General features: G+C 46.8%; 1 protein-coding gene across 1 annotated transcript; it reads left to right on the top strand.

Moving 5' to 3' along the window:
* Window positions 1-1,714: 1,714 nt before the first annotated feature.
* Window positions 1,715-19,545, top strand: LOC115352073 (inverted formin-2-like). Its single transcript, XM_030039738.2, has 14 exons — window positions 1,715-1,825; window positions 2,601-2,703; window positions 2,787-2,872; window positions 3,413-3,513; window positions 4,818-4,888; window positions 5,002-5,109; window positions 6,106-6,176; window positions 6,814-6,934; window positions 8,089-8,253; window positions 8,975-9,077; window positions 9,930-10,088; window positions 11,121-11,885; window positions 13,375-13,434; window positions 16,822-19,545. Exons 2-13 carry the CDS (start codon window positions 2,623-2,625, stop codon window positions 13,431-13,433), a joined length of 1,890 nt encoding a protein of 629 aa, XP_029895598.2. The 5' UTR covers window positions 1,715-1,825; window positions 2,601-2,622; the 3' UTR covers window position 13,434; window positions 16,822-19,545.
* The last annotated feature ends 293 nt before the right edge of the window (window positions 19,546-19,838 follow it).

The raw sequence follows: 19,838 nt of genomic DNA, 5'->3' as shown, positions 1-19,838 counted from the left end.
CTGGCGTGGAGGGTATCCCCCCCGCTCCACCCCCTTTGCCCGGCATGGTGGGCATCCCTCCCCCTCCACCCCCATTGCCCGGCATGGGGAGCATCCCTCCCCCTCCACCCCCGCTGCCTGGTATGGTGGGCATCCCTCCACCCCCACCGCCATTGCCCGGCATGGGTGGCATCCCTCCACCCCCACCCCCATTGCCCGGCATGATGGGCATCCCACCACCCCCACCCCCATTGCCCGGCATGATGGGCATCCCACCACCCCCACCCCCATTGCCCGGCATGGGTGGCATCCCTCCCCCTCCACCCCTTCTGCCCGGCATGGCAGGAGATCATGTAGAAGCCGTGGTGGCCTCCCAGTTTAGCTGTCCTCTTGGCTCGGGCAGGCCTCCCCACAAGACGATGAAGACGCCAACGTTGAGAATGAAGAAGCTGAACTGGCAGAAGCTGCCCTCCAATGTGGTGAGAGGTGGGTGCTTCTGGCATAAAGTCACTGCTGCTTCAGGGGTCACCCAGGGGAAGAAACACTACCTTTGAGTTTGTCAAATGTAGTTGACTCCATTTAGATACAGAACTTCCCTCGTTTCCATCACATCTGACCTGCAGAGCTTAAATAAATGTGGCATGAAAGCACTGATATAATATAATAATCATTCCAACTAAATCAGTAGTTTGGAATAGTTTGTTTATAACTAAAATACTTTGAAATTAAAAGAAGGAGGAGGGATGGGAATATTTCTGTAATCCACCGTGACATGCCTTAGGTTTGACTTTTCAACAGGCTCTGATCTGGGTTCCCCAGACTTTTGTTCCCCAGTTCATCTATACTTGTATCTGGGTATATTAAAGTCACGAGCAAGAGTGCAGGTAAGGATCATATCACAGTTTGAGAAGGACATTGAAAGAATTGGAGAGCTATGAGAATCATTGACTTGTTTCTTGATTTTTGGGTTACATTTCCCTCTCCTAGTGGATCCAAAGAGGAGCACGAAATGTGAGAAGCCAGGACAGGCAACGTCAGCTTTGCCCTAGACAAGCAAGGCATCCACTGCATGGAAGCTGGCATAGATGAAGTCTAAATAAGGCGTGTTTTCAATCACAGGAGCAGTTAATTGTTGACATTCTTTCAGTAGAGACTTCTACAGGCATGTTTGGGTGATTTTTTTTTTTTCTAAAGATTTTTAAGGAAGTGCAGTGGGAATTAATTCAAGCAGTCCTATAGCCAGCATTATACAAGGAGGCTCTATCATAAAATGAAAAATGGAGGAAGACCACAGTCAGAAAATGTCCAGGTTGTGGCCAGGAAGCAAAAAGAACATCAGCCATGGGACTAGAAAACAAATGGCCGAGGTCCTTCTCATGCTGATCCAGTTTGCCTACCATGGAGGAGAATGCAGTTGTATAGGGAGGAATGGGGCTGTATGGCCTCTGTGTGCCCAGTGCTTCATCCCCTTACCAGCACATCTTGGGGTAAAGCACCAGGTTTAATTACCCTTCAGGCCCTTTGGATCCTGCCTGTGGGACTTGCCCCTCCTCAATAATTAGCATTTTTCAGGGCTCATATGTCTCTCCTTATTTCATTCATCTTCTGAGAAGTGTCCCTTCCAGCAACTCACATTGCCCCAGAAGCCAGGAGCTTTCAGCTGTCCCTGTAGCCAGTCTGAACACCTTGTCTTTTTTCAGAAAGTCACTCAATGTGGGCTTCAGTGAGCAGCAGCAGCGAGGAAACTATAGAGCCCAATTACACAAGCATAGAGCAGCTGTTTTGCTTTCCACAACCAACCCCCAAGGAGAAAACGGCCACACCAGTGAAGGCAGAACCGAAGGAGGTGAGGAGGTTCCCTCTCGTTCTTTTGAATAAAGATCACTGCAGACAGCTCATCTAATATGAGATATCTTCTTTTTCTTTAATGAAGATCACATTTTTGGACTCCAAGAAAAGTCTCAATTTGAACATATTTTTGAAGCAATTTAAATGGTAAGATATAGCCAATTTTCCTGACAGTTGACAAAACTGAGCAGGTTTTGCATAGTATCTGGAAGGTCCTCATGAAATCTGTTCTAGCCAATGCGCTTTGGTGGTCTGTGTTACTGAAACATCTGAACATTTCCCAGTTTGTCCTACACTGTCTCTAAAATACTGAGTTTAGGGATTTAATTACATTTTCACATACAACATCCCCATATGTTGGCAAAGGTGTTACATCTCCATGTTGCAGATAAAGTTGTGGCACAGACTCTTGGGGTGACTTAGGCTGTGAGACACCTCTGTAGGTCAAATTCCTCCTCAAAACAGGGCCAATGGAGACATTAAGAATTAAATTTTCTTTTAAGGTAGTCAAATGCCCAGAGACAAAGATCTGAGTTGCAGGATTGATCTCTGGCCTTGAGTCATTTGACCAGGGCCAGAAACAATATTTGGGGCATAGCAGGGATCCAGGTCCTGATTCTAAGTTAATCATGGGGACATATCTTTTCTTTTGGATTATTGTGGCTCTCCCTAGGGAAAGCACGGAGCGCTTGCACAGGTACATGTCTCGGTAGCATGTGACTGTGGAAGAGGGGTCTTTGGGTGACAGCTGACTCTGCTCCTCCTCCCTGCAGCTCCAACGAAGAGGTGGCTGCCATGGTCCAGAATGGGGACCGGACCAAGTTCGACGTTGAGGTTCTGAAGCAGTTGCTGAAGCTGCTGCCTGAAAAGCATGAGGTAGGAGGAAAAACTGTACCCTTAGTTCACAGAGCTGTACACGCAGTGCAGTCCTGCAGTCTTGATTTTTTATTTCTCATTAGATAGAAAACCTGAAGTCCTTCAAAGAAGAGAAATCAAAGCTAGCAAATGCAGATCAGTTTTATCTTCTCCTCCTTCAGATTCCCAGGTAAGGGTGAACTTCAGCCCAATCTTTTTCTTGGTTTACCTCTGGGAAGTTTAAGTTTCTTTATAGGAGCCTCACAGGCAGACACTGATGGATACAGCTGGTGGATTCCCCCTTCCACCTTAGAGCCATCCCTTTCCCCTTACCCTTAGATGAAGGGCTGTTGCTGGTCCAGCACCTCCTCTCCCTCTGAAGCAGCAGAAGCTGGCGCAGACCCAGGGTCAGACCTGCCCAAAAAGGCCCCATAACTTACTGAAAGGCAGTGCCAAATGCAATGCCAAGAAGGGGGAACCCATATCTCACACGGTGGTCAGTCTTCTCTTTGCTGATCACAGCGCGTCAGCAGAAACTACATCCCCACTGGACCCCAAGGCAAGCAGGAGCCCCTCACCTCCCTCCACAAGCCATAGATACTGGTTTGATGTGGATGTGGTTGACAGTGATGTTGTGGGGTTGCCAGACTTACCAGTGATGTGGGAAGAGGGCCGCTGTGCTGGCTACGATCACAGTGCCTTTAAGCTTTGAGTCAATCTCCATCCTTAGCTACCAGCTGCGCATTGAATGTATGCTGATCTGTGAAGAGACCACTGTTGTGCTGGACATGATTCAGCCAAAAGCTGAAGCCATCCGGAGAGCCTGCGAAGGTAAATGACCTGACTTTATTTGTGGATCTTATTTATGACAGGAAGCTTGAAACCCCCCAAAACTCCCCTGGAGCTCTGCAATGATACTACCCAGCACCCAGAAAACTCCCTTGTGGTCCATTCACTGGTTTGCTGCAGAATACGGGATACAGCTTTAGGTATTTCCACCGATGGTCAAAGCCCTTAATAGGACTGGAGATCACTTTCCCTCACACTCAGCCCTCTTTTTCTGCAGCAGATGTGTTCCTCTGAAACACTTTCAATGGTGAAGTGTTGGAAGCTCGTCAGCCCTTTCAAAGGAGCTGAATTTAGACAGTGGAGCTGGCCCCATTACAGCTACTTCATCCAGCATTATTTGCCACGTTAAGACCTTCACACAGCAATTTGCTGCCAGAAAAGCACACCCCAAACTTTCCCCAGAAAGTAGTGATGCTTTACTTTTTCGTTGCCTACAAATGGAACCAGAAGAAAAAGTTTGTTATTTTGGGCTATAAATCGCTGATGCTCCAATTTTGTGAGTACATGGAGAGATTACGCAATAGGTTTTGCCTTCCTGTGGCAGAAAACTCAGGTCCCACTCCGCTGAGAGCAGGATGGTCTTCTTGGCATTGTGAAGTGCTGCCCGTCCTACAGAGGCAGTTCCCCCAACTCCTGCCGGAGGTTTCTCCAGCTGGTATTACAGCTGCCTGCTGGCATAAATTGAATCTTCCCCCAAAAAGTATCTTCCTGGCAGCCCAGTTGTCCTTTTGGAGCTGTTCCTGTCTCAAAGTTGAGTGCTTCAGAAAGCACAACACTGCAGCACCCTGTTTTAAGAGCAAGGATAGGGACTGTACCCTTCATGCCCTGATAATCACCTCCACCATGTGAGACCAAGAACAGGGTGAGCGTGTCTGGTTTTAGCAGCTGGCAGATAATTGCATGGCTGTCAGAACTGGCTTCACTGCAGAGTCTGCAAGATCAAAATTGCAGCCCAGTTACCCTCGCCCACACCAGGGTAAATCAGGGTACTTCCAATGAAGGCAGCAAGTTGATGGCTGTTACTGAGGAGGGTCCAATTTCAGGTTTTCCATTAGGAATGAGAGACCAGATGTAATGAAAGAAAGAAACATAGGTCAACAAAAACTTTTACAACTCATGGAACTGAATCTATGTATAGTCGGTTTCTCTGCAGGTTGGGCCATTGGGCTGCAAAGCTAAAATACCAGATTTGGTTTGGTGGAATTCAGAATCCCAATTTCAATGCAGTTTAGGAAATGTTCTGGTGTAACAGCGGCTTTTCTTTAAAAGTCCTTTATGTCTTTCAGATCTTCTGAACAGTCATCGCCTGCCGCTCTTTTGTCAACTGATTCTCAAAGTTGGAAACTTTCTGAACTACGTAAGGAGTTCTTTTGTCTTGTCCTCCCCCCATTACAGTATGTGGATGATCTCCTTTAGGGTTGTAATTTGGGTGGACACAGGAGTTACATCTGCTTTCTTTCTATCTTGTAGGGAAGTCACACGGGCGATGCGGATGGGTTTAAAATCAGCACTTTACTCAAACTAACAGAAACCAAAGCAAACCAAACCCGCATTACTCTGCTCCACCATATTCTGGAGGTACCACTGCCAAGTCCTGGGCAATAGGGAAGGGGAGGATTTTATCACAGATGAACCATTTCTCCTACTCTACTTTCGTAGTTAATGCCACACACTTGTATTCGTATCCTCCCTGGCTAGCTGAAGAGTGTCACAAGTTGGGAGCGTTTGAATCACTTAGGCTGGTGGAGGCTGCTTGTAGGCACTACTCAGGCAGCTCCTTAGTTTAAGACTTGTTCTACTTTCTTCCAACATCTTTCCCCACACGGGCTGGAACTTCCTTTTTCATATTTGTGCAATCTGCACATCATCAGCTGCAAACCACAGAGCACATGACTACCAAAGCTATCCTGGCTGGCCTGTACCCATTCAGCCCTTCTGTCTTTCCACTGCCTCTTCCTTTTCTACCAGACTATGCTCGAGCTTTTCATACTCTTCTCCAAGCCCCCATGGCTTTCTTATTCCCTATAATGCTGTTTTTTCTTTTTTCTCCGTGCTCTGCTCTGCCACCTTCACTCCTCAAGGTCCCTCCATTCCAGTTATGCATGTTCAAGCCCTGCTTTAACTGGCAGTAGCTTCAGCAAGCACAGCCATGAAATTAAATTATGCAAATAAGATTCAAGCCCTTTTGACACCCTTTTGGGACCATAGGAAGTGTCAGACTGCATCAAACCACAGTCCTGCCTCCTCCCATGGTCACGAGTAGGTGTCTCAGAAGAGGGTAGAATAGCTCAGCGACAGGTCAGCCTTGCTTTGAACTGTAAGTATTTCTCAGCATTCAGCCCTCTTGTATGTTTTTATAGCCCAGGAGCAATGCCTTTCCACCCTGAACGTGCTGTCCTGTTTTGAACACGCCTCGGCTCTGCGAGGGAAAGCAAACTGCGGGGGGGGGGGGCAGCAGCAGGACGTGGCACAGTCGTCCTTTCTGGGCACTTCTGCGCGTGCCTCTTCCCCCCACCTTCCTCTCTCAGCTCCTGCCACACAGCAAATAACACTTCTTTCTCTCTTCCGCTTCAGGAAGTAGAAAACAGCCACACGGACCTACTGGAACTGCCAAAGGATCTTGAATATGTTTCAAAAGCAGCAGGGTAAAATTGTGTGTCACTTCCTTTGAATTAAAAACAAAAATAAATCCCATACACATCAACAATGTACCAGAAATTGGGACACACACAGCTGGTATAGCACATTAACAAGATGGCATCTTATTTAGTTTCAGCCGAAAGATTTGGTTGATGAATGTTGAAACCCCTTTAATATATAATAGTTCTACTACAGCTGGCAACACTTAGGGCTGAAATTTGCAGAGCATTCAGTTAATGCTGCCTTCCAGGCCCTTCCAAACTCTGCACTGCCTTTGTGGTAGCACGACCTTGTGAAGGCCAGCTACCCAGAAGCATTTCTGAAGTGCCTTCAACCAAAGAAAGTGAGCTAATGCTGAGCTCTGAGGGTGGAGAACAGCCCTTTGAATGGGTGAACTTTTTGGGGCATTCATCTACTCAATACACAAAGCTGTAGGCAGACCTGGCAGCCTTTTCATAAGTGCTGTCGAGGGAAGCTGTTTTCCGTGAGCTTGGACTGTAGAGAGTTCAGAGCTCAGGTGTCAGTTCAGTGAAGTGGTGGGAAACACAGGGACAACCAAACCACCAGCTCAGATTTGCCCACTCTTTGGTCAGCACAAGATGGTGGAGTGTCAACTAATGGGGGGGTTCTGTGTGATTTCAGAATTAATCTTGATATTATACGCACGGAGTCCAGTACCAATTTAAAGAAATTGCTAGAGCTTCAGCGAAAAGTCTTATCATCGAGCGACGATGTGAAACAACAGTATGAGAAACCTATCCAGGTTAGTAATGGAGCTCCCTTATACCTCTCTGTCACGGTTTAACCCCAACTGGCAGCTAAGCCCCACGCAGCCGCTCACTCATCTCCGTCACAGTGGGATGGGGGAGAGAATCAGAAGGGTAAAAGTGAGAAAATTCATGGGCTGACATAAAGACAGGTAAAACAAAAGCCGCACACACAAGCAAAGCAAAACAAGGAATTCATTCACCACTTCCCATCGGCAGGCAGGTGTTCAGCCATCTCCAGGAAAGCAGGGCTCCATCACGCACAAGGGTGACTTGGGAAGACAAATGCCATCACTCTGAATGTCCCCTCCTTCTTCCCCAGCTTTATATGCTGAGCATGACATCATATGGTCTGGAATATCCCTTTGGTCAGCTGGGGTCAGCAGTCCCGGCTGTGTCCCCTCCCAACTCCTTGTGCCCCCCCGAGCCTCCTCGCTGGTGGGGTGGGGTGAGAGGCAGAAAAGGCCTTGGCTCTGTGTAAGCACTGCTCAGCAATAATGAAAACATCTCGGCATTATCAACACTGTTTCCAGCACAAATCCGAAGCATAGCCTCATATTAGCTACTCTGAAGAAAATTAACTCTATCCCCGCCAAAACCAGCACACTCCCCCATTACACACACAGAGGCAGCACGCGGTACATACGCAGCTGAGGAGGCTCATGAGAGGGTGGAAAATCCTTCCACAAGACATGCTCTCAAATTTGGAAATAGGCTGCAATGCCACACGACCCATCGGTGGCTATTTGCCAGTTCTGCCACAAACCTGGATACCCTTGGTGAGGCCATTTCTTAAAGCCCCTGCCCCAACTCCACTCTCTACTCTGTTGTGTGACTCCTCACTTCGAGTGATGGTGTTCACCCTCTGTGTGGATCACCAGAGTAAAGCCCTTCTCTTGGGATTAAGCTTTGCGTTGAGTTTTTCATGTCTTCGTCAAGTCACCCCTGTAAACTGGCACAGCACAATCACCAGGTGCAAAGATCATCTGCAAATCTTAGTTTCCTCCCACCTTATAAGCTCTGCTGCAGTTAAAAGCCAGGGCCCAGAGTCCTGCTCCAAGCTCTTATGTTGACATCCTTTTTTCTTTAAGTGCACTTCACTCATTGTCCTCTGGATGGTGTTTTACTGTGTATATTAAATGTATTTCAGGATAGCATTGATGCCTCCAGAAAGCTGGAAGAAGAATTTGAAACCATTGAAAGGAAGAGAGAAGAACTTGCAAATTATCTCTGTGAAGACCCAAGCAAGTTGTCCTTAGAGGACATATTTAGCACCATGAAGACCTTCAGAGATCTCTTCATCCGAGCCCTGAAGGTTGGCGTCTACACACATGATGCTGAGCATCCTTAGTGCTGGTGCATGCCTCCGCTCCGACAGACAGGGGTGGGATGGGCACCCAAATCGGGTGGGGGGAAGGTGCTGGTTACAGCCTCCTCCTTTCGGTGCTTGGCATGAGGTCACCCAGTGAAGAGGTGTCCGATCCCTACTCCACTGCATCCTCATGCAATGCTGGTGCTCCTGGCCTGGCCCAGACCCTGGTGATTTGCAATTTTGGTACAACTTTAGCTGCAGAGTCACAAAGATGCTTTGGAATCAAGTGTGTAAGTTTTAGAGGAAGGGACTTATTAAACTTAATGCTTTGCTCCAATGTGAGCAAACAGATTCAGAAGGGGGATGTGTAGCAAAAAAGCCACCAGTTTGGATGAAATTGTGGCTTCAGTACCTTCCACTTTTGCCTCAGCTAAAGATGCAGCTTTAAAGTCAGGCAGAAGATCTGCACATGGTAAGTAGCTGTGTTGGGCAGATCACTGCTGCCACCTCGTACTGGGATGTGGCAGAGCCCTGACCAAGCCAGCGGTCTCCCTCTCACCCTCTTGGCAAGTCTTTATTCCCCATGCCCATTTTATTTATTGCACAGGATAAGGCCAGAATTTCTCTTTCTCCTTTGCAACCATCTGCAGACCTTCTTTCTCTTCATTGGCTTTTCTAGCAGACGTTTAGCCAAGCTTCTCATGCCCCTGTTACCTCACTGCAGGAAAACAAGGACAGAAAGGAGCAAGCTGCCAAAGCAGAAAAGAGGAAGAAACAGCTGGAAGAGGAAGAGGGGAAGAGACAGAAAGGAGAAAATGGAAAAGTCAGTGAGTATCTGAAAGGGCTTCAAAAAAGATAGATGGAGCTGATGATAAGAGCTCTTTGCTGGTCCTGCTTTAATGGACCAGTAGTGGCAATTTATTTTGTGGGTTTCCAGGTGCTGGCTGACTAAAGGCTTTTAGGTGTCTTACAGCCACAGCTAAGAATTGACTTTTCACAATTGCAGCTGGGCAGAGAAGTTAATTTTAGGTTTGCTGACTGAACAGCAGAGAAAAAAAAAAAAAAAAAAAAAATTGAAACATTTCAGTTAACTTTTTCTGTTTCTAAACATAGCTTTTGAATCCCAAATCTAACAAGAAACATTTGACTTCTCCCCCCCTCCAAAATCCCCATATACACTTGAATAGTCTCTCTTTACCAGAGACTACTGACATCCCCAAAATCTTGCAGATAACTTAAATCTGCCTTTCTCTGGATGAAAATGAAAGGCACAACTGAAAAGCGCAATTGGAAGAAGCTGAGAGGAAAGAAAAATCAAGATTATTTTCCTTCCATCCTGCCCCCCCCCCCAAAAAAAAAAAGACCCCCACCAACACAGATAGCAAACAGGAGGCATTTCAAGGTCATGGTACAACCAGGCACAAGTCCGGGCAGAGCAGGTGCCACTGGTGCCAGCCTGTAGCACCCAGACTTTGGGGTAAACCCTTTGACTTCAGCCAGGACATGCTGCTGCGGCGGCATGGAGCATGGGCTGCTCCCAGACCTGGCATCAGGGTCTTGCTTTTGCCCAGTGGTTGCTTGTACCAGGACAGCAGTACCCACCCCAAGCAATAGCATCGCTGCAAAGTCTGCTGCCCCGTCTCATGGGCAGATTTAACACCCATCTCTCTCTATCCCAGTTAAGAAGGGGGTGGTGAAGCAGGAGGAGGTGTGCGTCATCGATGCGCTGCTAGCTGACATAAGGAAAGGGTTCACGCTGAGAAAGACAAAGAACAGACACGAGTTGGATGCAATTCCTAAAACCTTGCCTGCAGAGAGCCCGGAGCAGAGCCAGTCTGGTAAGGACACAGACCCGACTGTACCTACAGCTATTCATTCCCCTCTGCCTCTGAGCCTGAGCCAAGCACAGAAGCAAGAAGCCTTTGCCTTTGCATGTGGGGCATTTTATTTAAGGAGGCTTTGCAGCCAGTGCCGTGGAGAAGAGGAGCAGAGGGCCCTGAGCTATTGCCAGCCAGGTCTGTCCCAGAATTAGCAGCAATTTGGAGCAGCATGGCCTTGTACTCGTGCTGATAAACCCTCTGAGAGGCATGGCCCAGGGGTCAGCCATAGAACCGTGCTAATGGGGTGCTGGTGTCATCCTCACATGAGTCCCCTCCATGCTATCAAGTCTCAGTAGCACAGCTTGCCACTGCCTTTAAGAGTGCTGCACCCTGTCTTAGTCTACATTTGGGAGTCTAAAGAAGCCCTTAAAAAAAGATTAGAAAACGCTAGTTGCAGAAGGACCCAAGTCCTTTAGGTGCTTGTTAGAAGACAGCCCATGGGTTTAGCTTTTCTTTGGTCTCTTGACCTTGGTGTCAGTGCACATTAGGTAAGTTCAAGAGCATTGGCCTACCATAGAGCCTGACTTTTGTGCACTGTGGCTCTCCTAAACATGCTCTGCAAGGGCAGAATTAGGCTGGCTGATGGGCAGTTTTGAAGTGCTCATGCACACAAGCCAGCAGTCCCACCTGGTTCAGGACCTCGCAGGCGGGTTCCTTCCTCCTGCCCTAGGCTTTCAGGCACCCTTGTGAGTCCAGGGGCTTCCATGGAAATCAGCCAGTTGGCAGCAAAGACACATAAACTCCTGCTGAAAATAGAGCAGGGGCTTTGCTGAGCTGGAGTCTTGGGTCCAAATCGGCTGACCACAAGGGGTATAAGGAGGGGAGGTATAGGGAGGATGAAATGGTGCTGCTTCTGCATAGCTGCTTTAGGGTCAGTGCACCCTCCACAGGCAGCTGCTAGCTCGTAACCTCTCCCAGTGGCAGAAACACCTTGGTTGATCCCAGGTGCAGATCTGCAGCTGTGGCTGATTGCATGGTTTTTGTTTAAAGGGAAGAGCGTTAAGGATCCACAAGCAGCAGGAAAGCAGATCGATGATGAGACGAAGCAGAACAACGATGGTCATCCCTCAGAAAGCACTCCCCCCTCAACCACTGCCCTGATGGAGATGGGTGGAGATGTTACAAATGCCTCAGCTTCAAACCAGGCTTTAATTAAAAACAATGCTGGAGGAAATTTGCCACCAGAGTCCCGGACGGAAAGCCCCTCAGTAAGCTTGGTAGAAGCTGATGGGGCCGGTCAGCCCATGCCGGGCACCGGGATGGAGCAGGCAGGCAGCTGGGCAAGCCTCCAGCCAAGCACAAAGAGCGGCTCCATTGCCTTCTCTGCTGCTAACATAGGCACGGGGATAAGGTTTGTAAGCAGCAGTTCGGGCACTGCTCTGAGAGACCAACTCAACGGGTCCATCTCAGAAGGCCAGGACAAAGAATGCCCGGCTGATGGATCAGAGAGCTACAGGCTGGCACAGGAGCCAGAAACCTGGCTGAGCGAGAGCAGGGTCGACCCTGGCAGCGCTCAGTCTGCTCCCTGCGATGGGGCTCATCAGGCAGAGTCAAAAGAGATGGCGAAGGAAAATGAAGACCCTGGTACAGACTCGCTGTTGGACACCTCTCAAGAGAAGTCCTTTTCAGAGGAGCCAGCCACTGACTCCTCTTGTTCGGCAACGCTCCCCCCGGGGCAAACTCACAGCGACAGGGAAAAGCAGAGGCCATCCGGGAAACGGAGGAAGAAGAAGAGGCACAGCAAAAGCTACTCAGGTAGCCTATTTCATATATAGCTCCCGGGGACTGAGTTGAACTGGGGAGGCTTCTTCGTGTATTTGTATATATCTGTTCCTCCCCACTTTGAGGTCCAATGCCCCCTGCCCCTAGAGCCAAGCTGTTTCATGGAGCTGTTATTTTCTGTTATTTTTTTTTTAACCTGAAAGAGATTTTAAAAGAAAAATACAAGCATAGTTCATTCTCTTGACACTTATAAGTAGTTTATAAAGGGGTAATGATGAATCAATAATTAAAAAGCCCATTACACATACGCAGTAAAGATGGCAATAAGCACATCTGTCAAGTGTGCTAAAGACAGCTACAAGGCACGGTTATGTGCAAACAAGAGCTCCATTAGACTCCAGAGCAGTGATTAAGAGCAGTTAATACCGGGTACTTAATCAGCGATCACCCCCTCTCAACTACTTATAAACACATAAAGGCAGCAACATGAGTGCTGCCGTGGGGTTGTTTGGTTTTTCCTCTCCTAAGCCTCATTGCAAGAGCACTTTGCCTGCAGTGACTTGACAACCTGTCCCAGGGGTACTTTAGGTGGCTCCTGAACATCAGGCCCTCAAGCCATCGCTGCAGGGTAAGGGAAGGGGAGAACGTCAACAATTAAAAAAGAACACCTTGCTGATGCTTCTGGGAAGGATCGTATTTGGCTGGTCGAATGGGTCCCTCCCGCTGGGCTCCCTGCTGGGGCCAGGAGAGAGCTCGGCGGCTGGAGGCATGGAGCCACCCAGGTCTCTGCTTCACGGTGAATGTCCGCAGCCAGTCCCAAACCTGGGAAGTGCATCCAAGTCCCTTAGACTCTACCGAGCTGAAGCCCCCCTTGGGTTTGTCACCTATAAGGTGAGGTGCCTCATAGGGAAGACACATGGGTCTGCCGCCTTTAGAAAGATGCAATATACTGTCCAAAGCCTGTTTTCTGCGAGATCCTGGGGTCAAACAAATGGGCAGGAAAGTGGTGGAAGTCTCTTTTTATCAATGATTAATGTTTTTCCTTCCAAGGAATGTGGAGGAGAAAGGAAAGGAGGTTTTGAATACCCACTGCTGAGAAAGACGGCGTGGGTTGAGCATCTACCACAGAGGGACTTACCCTTATAATGGCGGCATGCCCTGGGGCTGTAGTTATTTACATTTCTAAACGTGCCACTTTCCCGTAGTTAAAAAACAAGCCACAAAGCAGAAGTGGTTTCCCAGAGCAGTGGTTCCCAAACTTGCTTCCCAGGCGGCAGCAGGAGGAGCTGCAGCAACGGGAGCACCCACGCTCCCAGCCGTGGCGATGCTTTCCTGACATGTATTAGTATTTCTGGCTTAAGGAACTGAACCTCCAAAAGCCACGGGGCTGCCGGGGCATCCAGGAATGGCATCTTGGGAACCTCTCTGCTACTAGACAATGTTTTCATCGCAAGAAGTTCCCTGTTGTTACATTTGCCTTGCCATGATCAGCTATATTTAGTGTTTCTCTTTTGTTTAAAAGCAGAGGTTGAGACTGATACTGGAGATAATAAAACAAAAAAAGGTTGTGTGGCACAATGAGGTATGTAAACTCACAAAGGTGTTTCTATGTGAACTAACCACAGCATTGGGACTTTACAGACCTAATCAGTATTCAGCATATCAGCTAAGCTTTTTGTCTTTGTGTCTAATCACAAATACATGTAAAATAAATTTGTTACTCTGATTTTTACTCTCCAGGGTGTTGATCTTGCGTTGAGTGGAGTCAGTGCTGATCTCCCCTTGACACAGGGTCACAGCCCACATGTCTGTCCTCTGTGTCAGCAGCAGCCAAACCTCCTTTCTCTGCAGATAATTAAAAGTCATTATTCTAACCAAGTGAATCCAGCTTCATGTGATAAACAAAGTCCTTGCTTTGATCCCGTTATTTTCTCAAAAACTGTAAAAATGCAATTTCAGTATCTACCTCCTGTGAAGAACAATGTTTGCTTTGCTTGTGGGTAGCCGCTTCCTATAGCACCGTTTAGATATAGGTATCTAGAAAGGAGAATAAAACATTGGACCTGAGGAGAAATACTAGTTGGGGCAAGATACCAGCTCCAGCTCAAAGCCACATTCAATTCCAGAGTTGCACACTAACTAGTCCATTGGAGCAAACAGACCATGAATACTTCTTATGTGCATTCATGCAGCTTTCTGGGATGGTGCGGGGGTAGGTCATTTGGCTTTTGTCACCAAAAAAAATAATACAGGTAAACCCAATTTCTAGTGAAAATGTGTACCAAGTTCCCTGCATCCTTCACTGGTGCTGGCAATATACATTTGCCCCTCAGAAGAAAACTTCAGGAGTTTCAGGATGAGACTTTCATTTGCAAACCTTTGCCTGTTTTTTTGGCAAATGGAAAGAAAAGCAAGAGAAAAACAATCAAAACACCCACTGTACTGAAATTGCATAGTTACACGTTGTCCTTTCCATGCTGATGAGCATCATTTATGAACTGAATCAATAATGTCAAATCTCTGTCTGTCTCACTTCCTGAAAGGAATGTATTTATTCTCCAGCATCCCCAGTGCCCAGGGCTGGGAGCCCAGCTGGGAGCCCTGCTCCCACACAGCCTGGCGGCCCCCGCCTCTGGGGTGGTAGAACAGAGGAATCTCTGCAGGATTTCCACACAGGGTTGCTTTAGTTCCTGCACCTGGAGCATCATTGCTAGCAAGAGAAAATGAGATATAAATTGGGTAGTTACAGTCCTGACTACTCCTGCCCTCCTCTTGGCGCTTTCTGTGCCGTACCACAGGATTACATCAAGTGGAAAAGGGAAGTAGCTCTGTTGGTTTAAAAATCCTAAGGAAGATTTGCAGCAAGAGCAGAAAATAGTAGCAGCAAGGCACAGGTAAGAAATATGTCAGGACCAGTAGTCATGCTGCACAGGGAGGGCAGCTGAAACCGTGAGTTAAGCGTAACTCGGATTATGTATGTTTTAAGCACAGGGATTCCAGCATGCAGGCTTAAAAAAAGTCATATTTGAGAAAAACAGAAACACAGACAGTTTTGAATTCCCCTTAGAAGACATGGGAAAGCAATATAAAGGAATGCATGGACAAACAGTACCTTTATGAAGTGACCAAGTCAGGCAGGAGTTTCAGCGCATCCTTGAAATGCAGCACCTGGCACAGCCGCATCGCGCCGGCAGTGCTCGGCTGTGCTTCAGTGCCAGGAGGGTAGAGACAAGCTGCACCTTGAAACCTGCAATTCCCTTTTTCCTCTGCTCCCATCTTTATGTCACTTGGAAAGTTTAGAGGAAACAAAAATCCGTTTGCTTCTCTTAGTGTCCAGCCACAGTGTTTCCTCACCCAAATGCAGCTCAAGTCCGTCCCTCATGATATGACAGACTCAGCAAGCCTAGAGTGCTCCCCATCAATATTTTTTCCTAGGATGTTCCACCTCATGGGTTTTTTTCTGTCATTTATTGTCCCAAGTGCACGTGGTCTGTGCAGGTCACAGCACCAGTTCTCTTTTGGTACAGGATATTTCTCTCTCTGGTGGATTTGCTGGAGGTGGAAGTTACTGGGTCTCAGTGAAGTCGCAGGAATCTTCTTCCTTCGTGTGCAGATCCAGCTGCAGGGATCAAGAATCGATCCCCTTATCGGTTTTTAGAGTTTCTGTAACAGCAGCAGAGTAAGGGCAGGAACAGCCCGTGACTCTATAAAATAATATTTCAGAGCAATAAAAGACTGTTGTAATCAGCTACTGAGCTCTTGCCTCACCTTGACTATATCTTATTATGAAGCAATTTTTGTATTAATGTTCTTTAAATGTCAGCTTTTACACCCAAAGAGTGGTATCCCACGTTATCTCCATATTCCTGAAAAAAATGGTTTAGCTGGTTTTCCTGTGGAATCAAGGCACTGGTAGTCACACTGTGTTTGTGTGCACCCTGGTAACATCTGAACTCATTTCCAACCAAATCTGAAAAGAGCTTGAAGAAGGACCATTTAACAAAAGCTGACAGTCAAACAGAGGAGGGACTGTACAAATCCCTGAACTCAGGGGAGGTGCTCTTTGAGTTCCCTTGCCTTAGACCCTAGAGAATTGCTACAGACAAATGTTCACGTCTGTTTGTGCAGCAACCTTTTTCCTCTCCTCCCATCTTTATGTCACTTGGAAAGGTTAGGGGAAACAAAAGTCTTGAAAGCACAAGTCCATAACCAACCGGGCTTTGGCAATTTCCCTGCTCACAAATCCACTGGATTTATTCCCTAGAAAATAAAAGAACAAACCAGCCCAGGAGCATAGGCCAGTGCTCGAAGACCACAGCCTGGTGAGGAGGGAGGGAAGGGGCAGGAGGGGGACGCAGCGCTGCCTGCCACCAGCTGTGGCATGCACATGGCACAGTGGGACATCAGCCTCCCCCTGCAAAGAGACAGCAGGGTTTGAGAGTCAAGGTTTTCCTCCTCCTTTGTTCTTTTTCAATTGTCTTCCTTTAATTCTAGAGGAACAGATGCTTCACGTTCCCTTCTGCGGACTCAGTATTGTCTGTGGGCAGTTTTCTAATGGACCACGAGAATATAATCAAGCTAATGCTCATCTTCCTGTACGGGCTTAATACCATTAGAAGCGGTATTTGCTTTGGTTATGGAGTGAGACAGGCTCTTAAAAATGACAGTGTGCTGCCCCATCCTTCTGACAGTTCTGCTAAATCCTCTAGATTTAGTAAGTTCAGCAATTTAATATCTAGAAGCATATTCCAATATTCTGCTTCGAAAATACAAGACTCATGTTGTTGGACTGAACTAGCATCCAGCTTAAAAGCAATGAAGTACATAAAGATTTAGGTCTGCCTGGTTTTAGATTATCTGAAACTGGTTTCCCTAGTAGCACCCCGACCATTAGATACACGCACATGCAAAACCACACCACTTTCAATTTATAGCTGCAAATAATTTGCATTTCCCCCTCCTCCTGCAGGTGTCACAGCAAGGCAGAAGAAATAAGAGACCCAGCGAACTGCTCACACGTCCCCGGAGTGCTGCCAGCTTCTCAGAAGCCGGGTTCTGCATCGCCAAAACACCACCGTGGTCACCTCTGCCCCACCAGAACGCACCGCTTCTCCTCGCGCAGCCTTTCGCTCCCCTCCCCAAGACCCAAAGAGTCTCCCCGGAGACTTCAGCCCCCTCGGCCGTGCGTTACGTGGTGCCCGTGGGGCCGGGGGCCGGTTCTGTGCATGGCGGCCTGAAAGGGTCAGACCTCTCGTCCGCTGTCCGGGAAGCCAAGTCTTTCAGCCTGCTCTTAGGCCAAACTCCTCTTGAAACGACAGCTGAGTGTGGCCCAAGAAAGGCCTGCAGTGTTTAGCCCTCAGAGAAATTTTAAAAATAGCAGTGCCTCAACTAAATTAAGGGTATAAATTAAGCAGTGGCTGTACCATTACAGGTGGAAGCGTGTTAACTCCCTCTTCTCATCGCCCACTGACAATTTATATTGGACCAGGTCCAAGACCCAGATCAGACAAGTGTATTTTTACTCTCAATCATTTAAAGCAAGGGAAATTGGTTACAGGGAAAAAAAAGTAAAAAGAAAAAAAAAGTATGTATTTTAGTAAGCATATGGCCATATAAACAGTGTCTGGTTCTTACATGACGCTTATGTGCAATTAAGTTGAAGCACGTCAGTAGTCTTGCAGTAGTCTTCTCACATGCACAGATGCATCCATCAACTTTTGGAGAACCAGGGCCCCAGTTCCTCTTATTAAAGCAACAGAAAGAGGTTTTCCAGAATGCTCTATCGGACACATTTTCAGCTCATCCTTTAGTAAGTCTCTGGGTCTGAATGCTGTTGTCAGCTGCTTGCACTCAAAAGTCTTTGTGTTCAAGCTGCAGAATGTGTAGATTCATGTTACTTTTGCTTTAAAACTGGGAATGTGCAGTATTGTGTTTTCAAAATTCAGAGCTTTATTTCTCAAGTTTTGTAATAACATTGTATCATAGTTTTGTACATAGCTGTCCATTTAAAATGATCTATGTTTGTTGAATCTATAGTGTGATACTGTGCTGAAACATGAATCAAGTGGAAGAGCTGGGTACATTTAAGAACTTTGCCTTTATATGGTAATTCACTGTGGCTAGACTAATGTTCAGGCTGAAGCTTATTTTGCTTTGCTTAATAGGACTTGTAATGTCCTTGTAATACTGAAAACTTTGCTGGACTAAGTTAGAAGTTAAACCAAGAATTAAATCACTGGTTTATTTTAACCAAAGCATTGCTATGAGCATATTGAGAATCGGTTAAAAAAAGCAAAGATGACTAGAGAGCAGACGCATGGGCAGCTTCAGTTCAGCAGACCCCGCAGAGCGGCACAGCCCCATTGCAGCTGAAGTCCCGTTCCCGGCTGGCAGAAGCAGGCAGAGCCCCACCGTTTCCTGCAGAACCACGTAACCCGCCCCAGGTTTAACCTGCAGGACGGTCTCCATCACATTTACAGGTTTCCCCCTTTTTTTTTTTTCCTCTTTTCCAGTCTCAGAGCACATCACCCAAGCATCATCCTTTTGCTCTTTAATCTAGCTTCTCTGCTCTCCCATTAGACCCCAGGCTACAAAAATCTGAGTATCAAACGTGTTTTCCCAGCAGCTTTTCAACCTCCGTGTTTCCAGCAAAAGCCTGCAGCCCAGGCTAGGAGTGAGCAGTTAGCCTCCTGCTCCCCACCCCACTGTTTTATCAATAGGAACAACATCATTCAGAGATTCAGGACTCATGAACAAACAGGCTTTCTGGGTGTTACGTAGGGAACCTTACCTGCTGATGCCCTGCAAGCTGCTCTCTTCGGATGCTGCAGTAGGTGTCCACTTGTCCACCTGGGTCTTTCAGCTACCCCCATGTCCACCTAGAGAGAGCAGCTCTTCACACAGCCAGAGGTTCTATTGCTCTGCGTTCTTACCTTGGCCTTCAAAGAGAGGGTGTTTGGCATTATCTTCCCACTGCCCTCAAGACTTTCCAGAGAAATGGGTCGTTTTGAGCCACTGCTGGTTCTTTGTTCCATAGTCATCTGTGAAAACTATATTAAATTATCTATACAATCACATCCCAATAAGCAGGCTGAAGCATAGCATTTATAATTTATTACTCCAGAGCAGCTCTGTTTCCATTACAGTGATTTTCTAAGAAGAACAGGGGGACAGAATCAGAGCAGGTCATAGAATGATGTTCATCTGGGATGTGCAGTTTTGTTCCATTTGTGACCTTGAAATAAAGCTCATGATCCTGAAGATTTTTCAGTGGTTGCAAGGCCAAATTAACTGCTGGTAAAAACAACGTCACTTGCAGCTATTTCAAAAGGTCTGTGGTCATTTAAGCCAACAGTGAGTTTGGACCTCAAAAAAGAATTCATGTGGTATATTACAGTGACTGCAAATGGAGTCCAGTATGTAAACCAGGCTGTGAACACCACAAGTTTCTAGCTGCCAAATCACTGCATATTCCTTAATTAAGCATTGGCTATATGATAAAAGGAAGCTATGAAAGAAATCAGCAGGGGTCTTTTCCAAGTATTTCACATCAGAATTTAGATATGTTTAATGGGATGGATTTTCAGTGTTTGTTTTGGGGGGAGGGGGTGTTTGTTTTTTTGTTTGTTTGGTTTTTTTTTTATTTCAATACTGAAAATATTTCAAAGTTTAGAATAAAATAAGTACTTGACAAGTTTTCTTTCTCTTGTGGGGATGGGGAAGACCTATGATTCACCAGAATTTGTTCATCAACTTCCTGTATTTTCTACATAGTTTATAAAGCACCTAAGCATGTAATTGTTGTATATGCTTAGTAATAACTACCCATTGTTTTCTCTCAAAGAAACAGAGATGTATAAATGGAGCTATATCTAGTACATGAGCACCACCACAGCATTGCACTGTACTTAGAGCATGGCTGAAATCTCTGTGTCCAAAATTATGCCAATATCTTTCGGTTTGAGTGTACCATTTGGTCCTCTCCTA

This window comes from Aquila chrysaetos, chromosome 2 (assembly GCF_900496995.4).
Source record: "Aquila chrysaetos chrysaetos chromosome 2, bAquChr1.4, whole genome shotgun sequence".
NCBI lineage: Eukaryota > Metazoa > Chordata > Aves > Accipitriformes > Accipitridae > Aquila > Aquila chrysaetos.
This window is presented reverse-complemented; position numbering and strand designations above follow the sequence as displayed.

Bases quoted from the DNA above. Each gene is read 5' to 3' on its own strand.
- LOC115352073 (XM_030039738.2), top strand. From the start codon at position 2,623: ATGGTCCAGAATGGGGACCGGACCAAGTTCGACGTTGAGGTTCTGAAG. The intron at 6,935-8,088 runs GTTAGTAATGGA...AATGTATTTCAG, and splicing joins AGTATGAGAAACCTATCCAG to GATAGCATTGATGCCTCCAG. The intron at 8,254-8,974 runs GTTGGCGTCTAC...ACCTCACTGCAG, and splicing joins TCTTCATCCGAGCCCTGAAG to GAAAACAAGGACAGAAAGGA.